The 19475-nt window shown below is 31.9% G+C and overlaps 1 protein-coding gene and 1 long non-coding RNA gene across 5 annotated transcripts; both read right to left on the bottom strand.

Annotated features, from left to right (window-relative positions):
* Positions 1–723: 723 nt before the first annotated feature.
* On the bottom strand, positions 724–8766 carry LOC111403874 (kinesin-like protein KIN-14L). Its single transcript, XM_023032507.1, has 17 exons — positions 8641–8766; positions 8430–8511; positions 7766–7923; positions 7507–7653; positions 7168–7420; positions 6691–6782; positions 6533–6604; positions 5800–5898; positions 4426–4500; positions 4135–4216; positions 3433–3528; positions 2848–3021; positions 2666–2772; positions 2317–2492; positions 1521–1835; positions 1191–1357; positions 724–1102 (listed from the first exon to the last, which is right to left on the bottom strand). Exons 2-17 carry the CDS (start codon positions 8497–8499, stop codon positions 1026–1028), a joined length of 2160 nt encoding a protein of 719 aa, XP_022888275.1. The 5' UTR covers positions 8500–8511; positions 8641–8766; the 3' UTR covers positions 724–1025.
* Positions 8767–16834: 8068 nt separating this feature from the next.
* Positions 16835–19007, bottom strand: LOC111403873. 4 transcript variants are annotated; one of them, XR_002704582.1, is made up of 5 exons: positions 18913–19007; positions 18626–18707; positions 17633–18400; positions 17422–17541; positions 16835–17243 (listed from the first exon to the last, which is right to left on the bottom strand). It is a non-coding gene; the product is annotated as an uncharacterized LOC111403873 (long non-coding RNA). The 4 variants fall into 4 exon arrangements; XR_002704581.1 differs by having other exon boundaries at positions 17633–18423; positions 18913–18992; XR_002704580.1 differs by having other exon boundaries at positions 17633–18707; positions 18913–18992.
* Between the last annotated feature and the right edge of the window lie 468 nt (positions 19008–19475).

The raw sequence follows: 19475 nt of genomic DNA, 5'->3' as shown, positions 1-19475 counted from the left end.
ACATCTCAACTACTTATATTACTTACAAGATTTTGTTAATTATTTATCTTATCTTAGATCAATATAACAAGAAATATTGAATTAATTGACTATAGTATTAATTGAGAAATAAATAATTGAACAGGTAGATTATTTAAATTTCAATAATATTTTTGCCTCTAAAATCGCAAGACAAATAATATTTAAGTGATCGTTTGAAATATGATCGGCTTTGCTATTTGATTATAATATATATATATATATATATATAAAATACATTTATTTGATGTTTAATTGTTAAGTTTTAAATTAACAAGTTAACTATTGACTCCATAATACGATTTTGCATGCATACTAAAATTTTGGGGCCCAATTTATGATCTTCGCTTCAGGGCCGAAAATCACAGAATGGGCACTGGTGATGTCTAGCACAATGTCCCAGCTGTGTTCTTTTCTACGGGAGGATATACGGGTAAATCTTTACCACGAATTAAATGATGGGATTTTGCCTCTGAACATTATTTCTCAGCGTCTGAACAAGAAAAAGAAAAAAGAAAAAAGACGAAGCTTCTTCCTGTTATATTTTGTGGTTTTCCATTGAAGATCGATCATTAAAAAAAGAAACAAAATTATATTTCCAGTGCAAAATTTTTCATATACACGACAGTTATGTCCTAATGTTTGTGTCGACTTTCAAAAATGAAAATCAACATGCTGTGCGCAAAATACACAAAGTGCATGATATCTCAGGAACTTGCACATTTTATGGAGCAGATTTGACAAAAGCATGTCAAAAATGATAATACAACAATGAGAATTACAAGGCATTGATCAATATGTTCAGTATGAATTAACATAAAAAACTGGGATAGAGCAGATCATTTATCGACCTGGTGATAAAACCAGATTTTGTCGAGGAATCCATATTCCCCCTCGGATGTATGTACAAGAAAGACTACACAATAGTTCTAGTGAACATTTTCTTAAACTTCCCAAAATTGAGTCCTATAACTAAAAGTTAGCTTGTTCGAGTTGCCTAAAATGGTCTAAAGCCACCGTTTTGTTAGCTTTGTTGAAGAACAAACTGGAGGTGGTGTTTTTACGTTCCTATTTTCGTTTCCATCTGCATAAGATTGAAATTTTGTGTTAATCGCATGTTTGTGTATTGTATATGAACTTATTGAGTCCAAGTGGAAAATGATTTCACTTACAAGATTCGGATGAAACCCCTCCAAGTGAAGCTCGCTTGGATGGTTGAACCCCGGTTAGTGACTGTCTCCTGAGGGCCTTTGCATTCGAATGAATGGGTGACTTAGCATCATGCATGGCGCTCTTTCCATTGAAAGGCGTTGGTGATTCTGTCGGTTTCTGTTGGTTCCTGTGATTTTCATAAAAATTCTTGAGGATATTATTTAATCACATGTTTCAATAAACAAGATTAGATGATGCAATATGGACTGAAGACTTAGAGCAACTTAAAAACATTTAGTGCATATTTCGTACACAACAGGACTAACACAGTACAATAAACAATTGCATACCTCTTCTCTGACCCGTGAATTAGTTTCCCAATAGATCGTAGTGATTTCCTTATCTGAGAGCCCTTTCCATAAGAAGTATTAGTCGAGGAGCAAGACATCTGAAATTCAGAATAGATGGAATTGTCATTTTGTTGCAATATCTGGACCCCAATCTTTGATTTTACATGTGACATGGGTGTCTTGGGATTTTGAAAAGATGGAGCCTTTATTGCAGTATCGACGACTTTTACCACATGGCTTTTGAAAGCAGAACTTGTTGGACTCCTAGTAGGAAGAACCAAGCCATCATCACTTGCACAACTCCGGATCTCTAATTTATTGGTAGTTAAGAAATCGACACTTTGGATATTTGTATACCGAGAAGCATATAAATGAATTTATTTGTTCGGATTTTGAATCTATGAATGAATTCGATTGCCAATATTTTCCATGGAAAATGTCATTTTTTCCATGGAAAAATCTTTAGGAGGAATAAGTTTTTAGTTTTTCAGGTAATTCACTCTCTCTAAATTTTTATTTTTCAGGTAATTCACTCTCTCTTTCTCTCTCATCTACTTTCTCTCCCTCTCATCTATCTATCAATAAAAAATGGATAAGTATAATATTTTTTATGTTGAAAATAAAATCAATCAAACACAAATATTTGACAATTTTCATGCAAATAATTTCTAGGCAATTCAATTGCCAAGAATTTATTTTCTTTCCACATTAATTCCAAGATTGCAATTAAACACACTCTAAATGAGCTGCAAACAATTTAATGTAGAATACAGTTACTCAAAATGTGAAAGGATATTTTACAGCTGACAGGTCTTCTGCAAGAAGATCACGAACTTGTTCGTTATATATCTCAACCATTTGGACTTGAATTCTATATTCTATGATGTCCTTTCTTTCATTAGATAGTTGAAAAAGATCATTAATAGCTAAACAGTTAATCCCCAACTCGTTAGCCGATCCACCCGGACCACACTGTCGACAAAGAGAATGAATTATTGAACATACTGCAGAAAAATCAATTTACCACACTTCATATAAATAGCTCTTCAACACATATAAAAAGTAGGTTCATAAAACTAACAAGAAATGCCCCTATGATGCAGATAAAATGAACATCTGCAGTTTATGTTGTGAAAGAACCTAACCATAGTATGTGTTTTGCCGGATCCAGTTTGACCATAAGCGAAAATGCAGACATTGTAACCATCCATTACAGATCTAACAAGGGGTTGAGTTTCTCTGAATACGTCGTCTGAAAAATTAAACAGTCATTCACAATGAAAATCTAAGACCAAGATTTTCTAACATAGAAAATAGTATCAATTACACTGAGTGGCATTTGGACCAAACACATGATTGAATTGAAAAATCTTCCTTTTGTCTTTTTGCGGTTTCAGAGGGTCTACAACCACAAGAGATCCATCATCTCCAATATGATCGATCACAGTTTTTGTCTCATCATTGAATATGGGCCTAATTCTGCAGTAAACTCGAATATTTCCTGGAAAAATAGAAAAATAACTGAAAACGTAAACTTAATGGATCAGTGATGTGAAGAATTCAAATTGAGGACAAATATTTCTACATATAAAGGATTTGAGTCTTTGGTTGATTAATTTTCTTAGTTATATCTACATTGTATCTGATTAACCAACTATGGCCACTTCATCTTACACTCGTCGTTGCTACATCATATATATATCCCTAATGATGTTTGTATATCTAAAAACAGTTATTTATCTCTCTTACACCACTATAGGATTTCCATGGATACCCTATCATAAGCTTATTATTTATATTATCAGTAACACAAATAAAAGGTCAAGAAGTTTACCATGAGGTAAATTTTAACTTCTCTGAAACAATCATATAATTAATCTAATAACAAAAGAGTGAAAAGCTTTAGGCTAACCCTTTAGATCCTGAACCATGTTGTACAAGTTCCTGTTCTCTTTTACAACCTTATGATAACCAAGGGCTGCAGTAGACATCTCCTGCACCTGATCTTCTGAATTCACAAAAAAAAGAAGAAAAATATCTCTTGTAAGTGTACAAAATAAATCAGTTTCAATGTCATACGTGAACATCATCAGAGAACATTTTGCTCCCTTCAATTGTTAAATCTGAAAATATCAAAGATATCAGTTATATCATATGAAACATGCCGTCTGTGGCTTTTCCTCGACGATCTATCGAAACAAGTCAAGATAAAATCCACTTCTTTTTTGAGAGAGATGCTTCTTTTTGAAGGAGGGAAAAAGTCATTTGCAAGAAGAGAATTTGAATATGGAAATCATCAAATGTCAAGTGATACCAAAATCTCATCTTAGTAAACCAGCATCAAAATCTCATCTTAATAAACCAGCATCTATCTGTTTGATAGGGGCATTGATGGGGGGGAATAAAGATATGCCTTAGGAGAAATAGGATTAGGAAGTATCAATTTTTTGGTAACAAGCTTGTTACTCAATGGTGTCCATTAAGAAATGAAAGAGCATCTAACCAACATCCCCTGACTGACTGCTTATAGTTCATGGTATTGACATGACTCATATAAACTTATGGGGACAAACTACTGGGCAAGGGACTAAGGTTCCCTTAGCATAGAACATACCAATTTGTTTCAAATCACTTTGAAAGTGAGATTGCAGACATTCGAACTCTTTCTTTGTACTGCATAGCAGCATCTTAAGATTCTGCAAGCAATAAAAATATTATTGTCAAGTATAATATGGAGAAAATAGTAAAATATATATGCGTGCATGGACAAAGAGGCACAAAAAAATTTGTCCTATTAGATAAAAGACTTGAAAAGGAAGGAATTTTGATAAATCATATATTGTAACATCATTCATGTCAGAAAATATATAGTCAAAACTCTTAACATAAAAGCACAAATGTTTACCAAAAGTTCCCTTTCTTGCTGCCCAACCAGATTCCAATGATTGCACTTACCGGTCTTCATGCAAGCCCTACAACACTGTAGATCAAATAATTCATCTATGTCCATGGTGCACTGGAAATAAGTACCTTATATAAATCAACTGCAGATTTTTATGGAATGAATCTATACTAGCCATAATATGATTTATCTAAATTTTAGTTGAAATTTATTACTACTACGTATTATTTATGCAAGTTGGCAGTAAGAGACTTGAAACAGAATCAAGTAATTGAGCTGATCCTGTGCTCTTGCTTTAGATACATAGATAAACTAAACTGTTCCCTATTTGAAAGGCGATATTTCTTACCATAAAAGGTTCTCATGGAATAGAGAGCATGGTCTTCAACTTTGTTCACATACCAAGCCCTTTTAAACATATGTCATTATACCCTTCAAAACTCTTAACAAACCCCTTTAAAAATGCATCTGAATGATTTTATAGTTCGTAGTCGCATACTAACAAACAACATCAACAACTTCGATAGATGTAAAGACATTTCACAGTCTAAGTAAATAAATCATTTTTGAGATTGATTCTAACCAGTATAACGACACTCAGTGGAGAATACAGAATGTTGAGTTAGCACGTGCGGCCGTTGACCGTGGACCGCACTAAAATATTAAGAGCTCGTTTGATGTTCTTTTTTGCAAAAAATTGATTTTGTAATAGTGATTTGATGGAGAATGTGTAGTTAAAAATAAGAAAAGTTTTGAATTTGTGTGTAATATTATTTTATTAAAGAATGTTTGATCAAAAATAAGAATGAAAAATATATTTTGAAATAAATGGGAATCAAACAAGGCTTAAAATTTAAATAAAATAATTATTGAAAGGCTTATAAGAATAAATCGTACTCACTAAATGACATTGCTGCCTTATATAATTGAAAGGAAGAGCACGGGTTCGAATTTTTACTATTGCATCAAAACCCCTAAAATCTAACATATATTATTTTGTTAAATTTAGTATCATAACTCAGCAACTGTCATAATGGTCAAGCTTTCAATATTTCTAAGAAGAGCTCACAGGTTTGAATCCCCTTTGGCGTTTTCCTTATTACAATAATAACTAAAAATGTTATACAATAAATTGGTTAGCAAAAGTTTTGAACCCAGGACTTCCAAGATACACATGCAAGCACTAGCCAACTTGGCTAGAAGGAATGGTTGAAATGATAATGAATTACCAGTAATATATTCAAAAATCTTTATCTATTCTCAACCAAAAAAAAAAAGCTTCCGGCGAATCCAGCATGCGTAGCCGCGCGGCTCGCCAAGTGCTGGATCCGCCACTGCACTGACAAAATTAAGCATTAAATCAAGTAGACTAAATACCTTGCCATTCTCGTGATTTGACAATTTGTCAAGAGGCACAGATGTAGAATGCACAGGTGAGCGATTTCTCTCTCTCTGTTCCGATAGACCCGATCTCAACTGGTTGAATATGAATAGTAGTCAATATTGTCATCAATCTACATACATCTCAGTAGAACACAAAAATCTTTCCAAAAATTTATTTCCAAATCAAGTAGCTCTCTACCAGCAGTTGGACAAATATCAAAGTGCTGTCATCATGAATGCAACATTGTTGAGCATGCGGTACAAAAAATAAAACGAGAACTTCATCATTTGAAAGCTCAGTCTTATCCAAATTAGATTAAATTTACTGTAAAACAAGAATCAAGAAAGTCCACGGTAAGAAAAATTTGTTGCACATGCGGATTATATCAAATACAATCAGTCCACAGTCCAGTATGATCTAAATGTAGAAATCAGCATGAATTTTAAGAATGGTGGACCGTAGTTCAGGTGGCAGGTGGTACTTAAAAGAACCTGAAATTCTGGAAGCATCCTTCCAGAATATCCCAATTTCTTGCATCTTATCTAGGTATTTAGCTGATAACTTCTCTTTCAAAGTCCATGCTATGAGAAAATATAGAAAATAAAATGAAATCCAGCAACTATTCAGAAACATCATGTATTCTGACATCTAAGAAAGAATATGAGCCAGAAACCGCATTTTGAGAATTAAGGAATGCAACTGTTTTTGTTAAAATAACCAAATTACCTCAGGTAATTTTCTTTGAAGTTGTTCCTCCAAGCAACTGGAGAAGATGTTGGTCAATAATTTGACTGAATCCTGTTATGCGATCAAAACGTAAGTACAATCATTTTTTAGAGGTTCAATATTTCAACCCCAGAAATAACTATCAAACTGAATATTACCACATTTCCACTACAAAAGGAAGCAATTAGATTACTGTCCGTGTTCTCCTTTGAATCGATCATATGTTCATCAAGAGCCTTAACTATTACATCTGTAGAAGCCAATAAAACATAAAGAGTAAATAACCTAATGATATTTAATCCACGCCATGTACCAGAAAACATGTGAAGGAAGAACTGCCAATTTTTTGCTACTGGAGAAACTAAGAAAAGCTATAAATAAAAAACATACACTGTACAGTTCTTAACTAAAACTTGGAAAAGATTCACTCTGTAGTAATTTCCAAAAGCAACCTCTTATACATTAGAATGTGGGGACTGACAAATTATCCTTCCCTAAAACGAAATTCCAGTTCACCATAAGATTAAGTCAATCAACAAAATTAATTAAGGTTTTAGCAACGCTAAATATAACTGATGTTTCCTATAGTACTCATTCAATTGACCACTTTGAACTATTAGAAAATAGTGAACTACCTTCAAATTTTTGGATTTCACTATCTGTTGGTAGTGATTTATCAAATGCTGCTGACATATCTAGTTTCCTTGAACTATGAAAAATGACCGAGTCTGATGTTCGTGCATGAATCCTGCCAGCAGAATGTGTAATCAAAGGAGATCTCTGCGGTTTGTAAGTTCCATTCCCTCCCGTCATTTGCTTCCACTCATGAAATGCTTTAAGAGACAAAATGCAATCAACAACCTTTGATGACCCCTCTTCCAAATTTTCCTGTGAACATATATTAGTTATACTTGCTTCTAAGTTCACTATGCAAACTTGTTAGTTGATGCAGCAAAGAGGCATGGAATTTTTACCCTTTCAAAAATAGAAGCTTCAAAAACAGGTAGTTTCAGTTCTTCCACAGCTACTAAAAAGTTACGAACATTCTCAAAATATTGATAGGCAGGCAATGGCTTTGAATCCCAGGGCAGCAACTGTGAAGATGAGTTAATTTCCACAACCTAATTATAAATTTGAAATGCAGAACAATCAGAAGTGAAGAAAAACCAAACCCTACGTTATCAAATCTGCCTAAACAAGCATAACAAATAATCCCAGCAAGGAATACTTTACCTTTGGAACTGAACCTGGTTGAATCTTGTTAATTACATTGCAAAGAATTAAACCATTTCTCAAGCAAGAAATGAACTCTGTCTCCGAGGGGCGGTTAGATATTCCAAGAGGTCCCACTAGGCAATCTAGCCAATGGGCAGCTTGATGTCGTCTTAGAGCTGCAAATTCAGTAAAAGCCACAAAAATTAATATTCAGAAGTCGAAGAGACATTAAAGGAATTAAAAATACAAATACATACACACAACTCCAAATTAACGTAGGCACATATGCCCAAGGAGATTAGAATAAAACTATGAATGATGAAAAAGATAACCTCTAAATTCCAGAAGAAAAAATCATATAAAAATTTACACAAATTAGATCAGAATACCTATAAGTAATCAAAATTTTCATATTCAAAACCCAAGCCCTTTATTTCCCACATGTTCCATACAACCAAAAGAGTCTAAAGAAACTAAAATTTATACTCTCTTAGTTTTTATTTAAAGAAAAATTAATGAAAAAAGAAGAAGAAAAGAATTCACTGAATAAAAAAGCAAGATTCATTCATAGAACCTGGTTCTTGACTTCAGTATAATAGAAATGAAATGAGATACCATAAATCCCGTAATCGAGTATCATTTACCACACCTGCATCTATCAGTAGAGAGAGAAAAAATAGACCTGCGTCTTCTGCTTTTCTTGAAGCCAAGTTCAACTCATGCACCCCCACTCGTCTTGTTGGATCGTCCATTGAAGCTCAAATCTTTAATAATTCATAATCAAGGGAAAAAAATTAAAAACCCATAATTATTTCTGGCTATACATTCTCAAATTTAATCTAAAGCATGTAAATATAGCATATGTTTATTATTAACCAAAATGAAGAACATACTTTGAAGAATTTTTCTTGAACTAAGCTTGACTGTAGAAACAGAACAAAGCCCTAAAAATCTTAGTAAGAGAGGGCAAAATGGTTTTGCAATTAAACTGGAATCTTTTTTCAGTTGAGGTGATGAAACTCATAATACAGTGACTTCTCCGTTAATTAATAAGTCCTTAATTTTTATCAGTGGGAGAAAATTAGGTTCGGATCCGAGGCAGAGGCTCCGGAATGATACCGTTACTTCTACTAATTTGAATTCAAATTGTTGGGGACTGTAAATAGTTTGATCTAAACCGTTTATTTTTCCACATTGTGTGCCATTAATTTTGAGCATCCTTTCAGAATAATAAATTACTGGCCAGAATTTTATTTTATTTTTAAAACTTTTATAGAAAGCAATTAGGGGTTGGAATTACAAAATTTTAGCCTATTCCAAATTTAGATGGAAATTATTGGTGACACCTTCTAAATTTGTTCATCGAAATGATAAAATGGATTCTCAATTATGAAAATCTACGATAATTTAAAATATAACTTCTAATCTTGTATCTTATTGGCGTATTAAAGAATCAAGAAGTATGAATATTTTCTAGTAAATATTCAGTGAAAAAAAATTGTGACTTGAAAGGTAATGGTTGTCGAAGTCATCGAAATATTTACTTTTATGCATTGAAAATTTATTCGGTATCTATTGATTCCATGACCAAAATGGGAATAAAACTGGGTTGGAAGTGATTGATTTTGATTCTAATCCGATATGATTCCTTGTGCATTTAAATTTTTGATGGTTTTAACTTTTAAGCATTAGTAAAATCTGCATTCTTGACTTATTTGAGATGCAAAAATTAAAGCAGTGAATTCATCATATTATTCATTTAGAAATTGAATTATCCTACAATAAATTGAAAACTGAAAACAACCTGAATCATGATCCAACCCATTAACCAATCACTAACAAACAAATTAAAGTAAATTGAACAACTAAACATTCAAACCACAAATAGAAAAAATAAACTAAACATCCTTTTTAGTTTTAAACTACAGCCTTGAAACTAAAAGGCATTAACCAAATAAATTAATAAACATAGTCCAAGTATTAAGCAATTAACCAACTCTTCTCTAAGTGAATAAAAACAAATTAATCTTAAACTCATTAAGCATTGATGACTAATTACAACAAAGCCCTATGTACAGAGCTTTGTTCACAGGGGTCTTATCGACCCCTCACAGGGGATCGGCCCCACGCGGGCCCCGATGCCATAACAAATGAAAAAAAAAAAAAAAAAAAAAAAAAAACTCAACCCCACTCCATGTGAGGGGTCGGTAAGACCCCTGTAAGGTACTGGGTCTGTACGCCTAGCACTAGTCGATTAATTAAGCCTGAGGAAAACAATAAAACGATGATAGCTATTCTCCTATTATTCCAGCTCATGAAAAATAGTTCAAGTGTGACCTTCATTGAATTTTCTGCCTAGTCCTACATAACACAATTAATTCTTCAATGGTCAAATATGAATTATTAACTTATTATAAAGAAAATATGAAAACCAAAATAGTGATTTGAGAAGAATGTGCTTTCGTAAGAGTGATTATTTGGAAAATGATTTTGAAGAATGTGTAGACCTTTTCTGGTTTAGCTAAAAAAATGAATTTTTTAGTGAATTTTGATAAAAAGTGATAAAATTTATGATTGAAATGTTAATAAAAAAATTTGGTCCTACAAAACGTATGATTAAAATTAATTGTTGACTTTTGCTTAAATTTATATTACTTTTCTTAGTTAAAACAAATATGGGTTATGAAAGAGTGATTTTCTAATAATCAATTTCAAACAATGATAAAATGAGGCATCGACTTGTACATATGAATATTATCATTGAAGAAATGATTGTACAGTTTAAGCGTTTAGGACTTCAGCAGTAATCATCAGATGTAGATTGGCAAGATACACCGCTTAAAAAAATACAAAAGGATTTTTATTTTTATTTTTTTGGTTCTTTGTTAATCATCTAAAATCGGATCGGAACCGATCAATTCTTGTTATAAAAAATGAAAACTAATTATTTTTGCTTTTTGTGCAATATATCCTCTATCTCAAATGAGAGATGATACACGTACAGGATGAGGTTCACAGAACCCCACCAGATCAGATACAAGAGGTGGGGTGGGTGAGGTTTTTTTTGACAATATTTTGATTACATGGGACCATTCCAATGTGTCTCATCTGGAGGGGAACCCCTCTTCTATACATTCAACATTGGTGATCTCGAACATGTACCCTTCCCAATGCACCCTTGCCCAGGCCCCTACCCAATGCAACCTCACATGAATTCAAAATATGACGAAAATGCCCTGTTGAAATTGGTCAAAATATTCAATTTTTCCATTTTTCAGGTCAATTAATGGAAGAATTCACGATTTTCATCATTTTGGACTTTGGTGCTAATCTGCAATATATTAAAAGTATAGAATGAGAAGAAACTTTTGAATACCAATTTTACCCTTATTTACCTATATTTGAATTCTACCCCTATATAATTATAGTACCATTTAATATAATTTAATTTCATTTAATATTCATTTAAGTGTAATACTTATTATTTTATATTGGAATACTTAAAATTTTACATTAATCAAATTAAGTTTAATTACTTAAATTACATATTTAAAATATATTAAAGGTTGCATTAATATCATTGTAGATCACTTACCATATAAAATAATATTTATTATATTTTTAATAAGATAATACATGTAGACGAGCTTTGATTTTAAGTTTAATTTATTTAATATAAAATTATGAGTACTCTAATATGAAAAATGAACTCTGTACTTAAAAGGAGATTACGAGAAATTAAACTTTAATTAATCTATTACTAGTGCCCCCTTTAATATATTATAATATCATTTTATACGTACATGTATAGATATATTATATTATTTATTATTTATATACATGAGCTTCACCTAAAATCAACATTCATCTAGTTATATAATTATATTATAGTTACAATATATATAAAAATAAAATGTGGAGATAGATGAGAAATGTCAATTTATCATTTTGTCCTTATATAACATTGTCAATATTTTCATTCAAAAATTATAAATATCACGTTTAATTAATTAATAATTGATAATATAACTATTTAAATACAAAGGACAATAAATTGAAAAGGAAAAAAATTGTTTAAATGTGATCAACAATTAAAAAGGAAAGAACCGATGATAGGAGAAATTATCCATCAATCTTAAAAATCTTACTAATTAGTCATAATAATTAGGAGTTACTTACACTTCCCATATTTGTATCTACATACTAAATACAAGCTTTGCATCTAAATTACACAGTTTCACTAAATCCAATTTTTTAAATATTAATAGAAATTAATATTATGTGTTCTAGAATATAATTAATATAGTATTGTGTATTTATTATTGCATGTTCATTTTTGTATAAGCAGAAAAATGATGGTAATCCTGTTACTTATTAGAAATAAATATATAAATAAAAGATTTTTTAAAATTTTTATCTTGTTACATTTAAATGGAGAATTTTTATTCCTCCATTTGTATCAATCCCATTCAAAAGAAAATGAAAACTTTTGTTTAAGATTTTTCACTTCGATATCTATTTTGATGTAACTTTGGTTTCTAACTTAAAATAAATGCTATGGATTAACATGATGAGTATGATTAATATGTAATTTTTCATTTCTAAATATGTTTAGATAAGATGATTTTTGGTTTTTATTTTTTAGGTAAAATTTTTTTATGTTACAGATAAAATGAGTAAAATTTTAATTTGAAAATTATTTACATACCTTTAGTTTACTTAAAAGTAAACATTTTAAACTTAATCAAATGTACATCTTTTAATTTGATTTTTCTTCGCGTCTGTGTGTACCACAAAATTGGTCGATGTCATCGTAATAGTTGAAAATAGGAGTCCAACCAAGGTCTAGCATAAACAAATCATTATATTTCAATTTATTCAATATTTTCAATTTATGTACATAATTTTCATAAAACTTATATATATATATATATATATATATTGAATTTTTCTACAGACTTTATCTTAACTTTTAATTTGTACCACGATCGATCCCAAAAATTTGAATAACTAGTAGTAAGCACATGCATTGAACGTCTTATATATATATATATATATATATATATATATATATTCCTTAACAATTTAATTTTTTCTTTTAACATTATCGATTGCCTGACTTTAAAAATATTATGTATATCATTCATTCCACACATAAGACGTTCAATGCATGTGCTTACTACTAGTTATTCAAATGTTTGGGATCGATCGTGGTACAAATTAAAAGTTAAGATAAAGTCTGTAGAAAAATTCAAAGGTTTGGGATCACAGCTGCAATTTTTCCAAATGATAGGAACCCACCGGTGTGAGAAATATCTTGAGGTTGGAGAGAAAATCATAAGGAATGAGTTTGCACGAGAAGTATGAGGAAAATTTGACCAAAGAAGATTGAGACATTGAGTAAATCAACGACGCACTTTATTGATTGTGTTTTACTATAGCTGTGAGTTCAATTTAGCTAATTACACACACACATACGCACAATAATTCGAGCATCATATGTAAAAATCTATTTTTTTTAATGTTATTTGGAACTCTTTAATGTGTTACTTAAAATTCGAACTTGAGGCATATCAAAAGCAGTTTAAAGTTATTTGTGATTTATTCAAACAAAGATTTTAGTTTGAAAGTGTTTGATAAGTGCGTTTTGTGCACTTATCTAGATCATATTACTAAACTTTTATGTCGTCATAAATTGATTCCTACTTAATTTAGGTTAATTTTCTTTTGTTTCAGTATTGGACCCATTTCAAAGTAATTGGAAAAGAAAGAATGATTAATTGGACATTTGATTTAAAGTATAGGATCAAATTCCATACTTTAGAAATTGAAGAGGACTGCACAAATAAATGAATTCAAGGACTAAATTGCATTGTTTGGGAAAGATGAAACCTTGGAGAGAAATATTATGTTAAATGGGCATTGGAATTAATCTACACAAACTAATAGATTTAGAGATCCCATTTCTTAAATTACAGGTTAAGTTTACTATTTCAAAATTAATATTTTTAAATATTAATAATTATATTAAAAAAATTAAATATACATATTCATCCCATCAAACCCTAAATTTATTTTCATTCATCCCATTCATTTTCTTTTCTATATCTCACCTCCATCGCCATCTCTTTATCTATCTCTTTGCTGCACCATTGCTGATTGTTGATAGTGTCGGCGGTGGATCTCCTGTCTTTCTCCTTGCCACCACTGTGTCTTTCTTCTCGCAGGCAAAACCATCGCTAGTTCCACCTCCACTTTTCCCGCTCGACATTTTCTCTATTTCATCTATTTCCTTGTGTTGATTGTTGTGGAGGTAGGTGATTGTTGATAGTGTCAACAGTGAATTTGGGACTTTTTTTGTGAGGGTTGAGGTCGGTGATTGTTGATAGTGTCGACAGTGGACTTGGGACATTTTTTACGACGATGGTATGATGAGCTACTGTGGGTGCGGTAGGGTGAGTGGCGTGGAGACAGGAAAATAATTATAAAATTTTGTGCAGTAATTAATCAATAATTATACAAGAAATTTTAGAATTAATCACGTCCCGTCAATTATTGGTGACATTTTAGTCTAAGTATTTTTTTGCATGGTTTACGATAAAATTTATATCATGAATCTTTGATTTTTGAATCTCATTTATTTTTGGCATTCTAAGCACATTTTCAATTATTGAATGATTGACATTAATTTATTATTCTATAATTATATGCACAATAGTTGTATGAGTTTTATTGTTTGGTTTACCTTCGAAAGATTGAAAACGAGTTAATACTGTTAATTGTCATAGAGTCCAATAGAGTATAGAAATATAACACTATATTATATGTATACATCTGTCATAGATATATAGTCGGGTCACATGTAATGATATGTTTAGTTTTACTTGAGAGCAATTCTTAAACAATTTAAGAATATTGATCTTCATAATTAAATCGTATTGTAAAATTCATAAGGTTCGAGGTTCAATGGAATTGATATAAAAGGATCTGGGATTTTAGTACACTTTTCACCATCACATTTTCATCAAAATTTCATTCATTATAACTTTGCGTCAATTTTAGTTAATTTAGGTGTTGCATTCATAAGTAGATAATTAGATCACAGTTTGATTATAAAAAAAATCATAAATTTTAATAGTTTCGGTTAAGGCTAAATTAATTTGACCTTGAACTAGTACAATCTTTGTGAGAACGATATTTGGACTAAATAAAATCAATTTAAATACTTGTTAATGAACCGTGCATTTGTGGTAATTTTGATCGAACAATAATTCGTCAACACCACTTAATCTTGATATTTTGTTTTGTCTTTGAGAGTTTTAGAACATTTTGATGTGTTTGTTCATGTTGTCTAATAGGTTAGGTGACTTCGTAAAAATGGAGAGTTTTGGAACTTAAAAATGGAGCTAAAGTTGATAAGAGCGTGAATTGGAATGAATGAGGATTGAAAGTATGCAAAGGAAAGAAAGAAAGAGGCCATGTGAATGAAGAACAATGGGTTGAGGTAGCGAATTGGCATCCATTGCATTGACGCAAAATAGAAAACAATTGCAGAAGACGAGCATCGCAGAGCTAGCTAGGTGTCACCCCGGTGTTGCTTCTCGAGGTAAAATTACAGGACATTGGCGGAGGTGGTGATGGTGGCTAGGTCTTGTGGCGTTTCTTGTTGATTTGATTTTGGGGTAGAGAAAGGTGGTGAGTAGGTAGGATCGGGATGAAGATGATGAAGGGGTGGGAACAAGTTTCTTTTGCCTTTTTTGGGTTTTAATTAATTTATTTTAATTATTAATGTGTGATTGACGAAAATGCTTGGTTTAAATTGGTCAAAATATTCAATTCTTTCCATTTTTCAGGTCAATTAATGGAGGAACTCATGGTTTTCATCATTTTGGACTCCGGGTGCTAATTATTCAAAGGTTTAGGGCCAATGGTAGTATAAAATTGAAGGCTAAAGTAAACTCTTAAAAAAAAGGGGGGCAAAGGTTTGAGAAAGTGTTTATCCTTCTTCAAGTAATTTTCCACAAGTTCAATACTAAAACTTGTGGAAGGACTTCTGGAAGACTTCAGGAAGGAGAATTACCACCCTAGAGGCTACTTTTTAAGGAAAATTCAACTAGGCAAATCAAGATATCAAGAAAGATATTAAATGCAATAGTGCAAAGAAAATCAATTCAACTCCAAAACAGTTATATCATGTTCTTCTCTCTATGTTTTTATTATTATTATGAATTTGGTAGTTTCTCTTTCATCCATCATGAACTAAACTTCTTATTATTTAGGGGTTTGATGTAATCAACACTTGAGACATGTTTGATCTTTATTAATTATTTATTTGCAATTTTCCATTAAAGTATTATTTGTGTTATTTGCATGTAAAGCTTTTAATTAACTGGCCATTAATTGATTGATTTGATTGTTTAAGTTTTCGACACTTGAGCGAGGGGACCTTTGATGTTATCTTATAACAACGAAACCTAGAAAATTATAGATTTTTTAGAGAAAGTATAATTCATCTAAAGCCATTCCACATAAGAACCATAAAACTAGATGATTCTTAGCTTTTAATTTGGAATATTGATATTGGAATTGAATTTTAGGAATAGTTTTTTACTCGACGTTCGAGAGATGGAGTAGAATTACACACTACTACAACAACCAAAAACCTTTACGGCGTGCGGCCGCACGTTGTATAAAGCAATGTTGTAAAAAGTGTCTACTTTTTATTGCATGCAATGTACACCGTTTACGAACGCCATTATTAGTTATACGATTTTTCATGGCGTGTGCCTGCACGCAGTAAATGCGAGTTTTTACTTTTAACGGCGTGCGAGGTGACCCTAGTAGCATTTACAGCGTGATTTTGCACACTTTAAATGTTAATTTAATTTTTAAAAATTTGTTTACTTATTTGATTACCAGCACCTATAGTAATTACACAAATCCAATTCCAACTCAACTAAGATGAAAATTAAAATATTTTTGAGTACAAGCTAGCATGATAAATAACATTAAACTAATTAATTATTCTAAGCTTAGATGAAAAAATTAACCCAAACATTTATCATATAAATAAAATGTACCAACCAATGTAACAAATACTTTCCATTTCCCCAACCAACATACACAAGTTCAACCAACAGTTCAAGTTATAAACTTTTCCCATACACGAGAATATATAATAACAACAATAGTCTTCAGCACAATATATTTAGAAAGAAAAGATAGTCTGAAAATTCTCAACCAGCAAAGCATCAACAAGGGTACCTGATGATTTACAATATTGGCAGATAACCTCTGATACAAGGAGACAGGTGTGTTATGTCCTTATAATCCACTATTTATTTAACCACTATGCATGAAAGGGAAGAAAATGGCTTGAAGAAATGAAAAATTACTTCAACAGAATTGTTTCTAACAATCCCTTCCATGTAGCCATTGCTTAACTGTGCCCTCAAGCTTTTAGTGAATTCAATTTTGGTCACTTTCTTCAACCTATCTGTATGGATGCCAACAAATTTTTTATCAATATTAGTCTAAAAACACAAGAAGATAGCAAAAAGGAGACCTGGGGTGGAGGCACAACATAATGGTACATAATTCAAACAAGGAATCCATCAATTCATTTTCTTATCATAACATACACATTCAATGGCAAAAGAGATAGAAAGATTTACATGCAACTTAGCCTCTGATTTTGAATTCTTGAGAGGCAGAGACACATTGACCTTAGTTACCCCGGTATAAATTGAAAAATCAACCATAGCTTCTCCAACAACCCCAGCTTTAGAGATCTCCTACAAGTTCAGTACAAAAGAATTAATGAAAAACAATCCCTTAGCAGCAAAGCAAAGAATAAAAGCTCATAGGCTTAGATCATGGTCTTACAATATCAATAGGTTGATTGTTTCGCTCCTATATCTTCCAAAAGAAAAAAAGATGAACACCTAGCTCCACAACTGCCAAGGCTTCAATGTCAGGAATTGGCAAAGAACTTTCTAGCTCACTCAGAAAAGAATGATCATTCATCTTTCTACATGAAAGATATGTATGATAATCCACTTTATTATTTTTCTTCATTTCTTTGTCTTTTGTTCAAGAATTCTTGTTTGGCAATTCATATCATCCATACATAGTGTTCGGATCAACAACTGACTCAACCGTATCTACTAGTTCAGTACCAATCCTTTCTTTATTGTAAGAGTCGGGCGGAAAGGGGGGAAAGCTCTCCATTTAGGCTTTTTCTCTTTTTCGAGAACATGCAGTCGCCTAGGACAAAGTTTGCAAAGCAGGGGCACCTTACGTTCTTGAAACGATAACCAGCTAATTCCTTCAAACTCGTCAAAGTCCCATATCTCCTTCTCTGCCTTTGTCCCCTTATCCAAGAATTGTATTCATCTTTGATGGATGAACTTCAGGAAGGAGGGGCTTGCGTCTGGTATATTCTCCCCACGACAAAGTAGTATATTTTCTCATGAATCTTCCCTGATTTTGGCTCTTGATTGAGCTTAACGGTTTCATATACCGGATTATCCCATAAACAAACACCATCTCAAACTATTGCCTTCCCTATTTTACGCTCAGCTTTCCAACATTAGTAGGAACCACAGATATCATCAAATTAGTCAGCACCAGCCATAACTGACGAGGCAACACCTATTAATTGAAAGCATGGAAAACTGCAGCAAAAAAATGAAGAAGAAAGAAAAACAAGGAAAAGCAATTTGAAAACCCTTTAACCCATTATTTCAAGGTATGTTTTCCAATAGAAAGAAAGAAAAACAAGGAAAAAGCAAGCAATTTGATGCAAACTCTTCTCCCCCCACCGTTCCCTCAAACCCTAACCCAAAGAAAGCAAAACTTAGATATTCAAGCATCAACCTTTGGCGGACTTGTGGGGATCCGCCATCACCTATCTCTGGTACCAATCGCAAGACTTGCACTTTATCTCTCTGTTAAAACCCTAAATTATGAAATTTAGAATTATTAAACAAATATGACATGGTGAAGATCTACAGAAATGAGGAGGAATTGAATCGAAATGCGGAGAATGAGTAATTTAGAAGGAATTGATAGTTACAAGAAATATTTAGTATTTCTTTCAGATTATAGATTTAGAAGAAGCGAAAACCAAGAAAATGGAATGGATTGAAGAGAATAGAAATTACCTTGACGAAAGATGCCGGCCCTATTTTGTAAAGGTGGAAAACAATTGGGTAGAAATGAAATAAGGTAAAGAAAAGCGGGAAAAAAGGGCATTTACAGTGTGCAAATGCACGTCGTAATAAGTTGGTGTATTTACGACGTGCACATGCACACCGTAATAAATTCACCTTTTTTAACAAATACTGCATGCCCTAAAACAACACTGTCAATATTCACATTTTACGACGTGCACAAATGCACGCCGTAAATACGTCACGTTATTGATTTTTTACGGCATAAATATACCCCATGCTGTAAATAGTCTTCTTTCACAGCATGTCATAAATGCACGCTGTAAATTCATGCGGTAAAAACCCATTTTTGTTGTAGTGACATTAAGGTTCTTACTTCTAAACTTGAAAAAATTAATTAGATATAGTTATATTATTGAGAAATATAATCGATAATTAGGTAAAATCATAAATCTAGGTTTTCTCATATTAATTAATTCTTCTAAATTGCATAAAATCATTGAATTCGTCACAATATTCACTTTAAATTTAGTTTGCAAACATTTATACTCAAA

The sequence above is a fragment of the Olea europaea genome, chromosome 11, assembly GCF_002742605.1.
Source record: "Olea europaea var. sylvestris chromosome 11, O_europaea_v1, whole genome shotgun sequence".
NCBI classification, from domain to species: domain Eukaryota; kingdom Viridiplantae; phylum Streptophyta; class Magnoliopsida; order Lamiales; family Oleaceae; genus Olea; species Olea europaea.
Note: the sequence above shows the minus strand (reverse complement) of the source record. Positions and strands in the feature narration are given on the sequence as shown.

Excerpts from the sequence above, each read along its gene's own strand:
- LOC111403874 (XM_023032507.1), bottom strand. The coding sequence starts at position 8,499 with ATGGACGATCCAACAAGACGAGTGGGGGTGCATGAGTTGAACTTGGCT. Across the intron at positions 6,783-7,167 it reads TGAAATCCAAAAATTTGAAG|ATGTAATAGTTAAGGCTCTT; the intron begins GTAGTTCACTAT and ends TGGCTTCTACAG. Across the intron at positions 1,358-1,520 it reads ATTCACGGGTCAGAGAAGAG|GAACCAACAGAAACCGACAG; the intron begins GTATGCAATTGT and ends TGAAAATCACAG.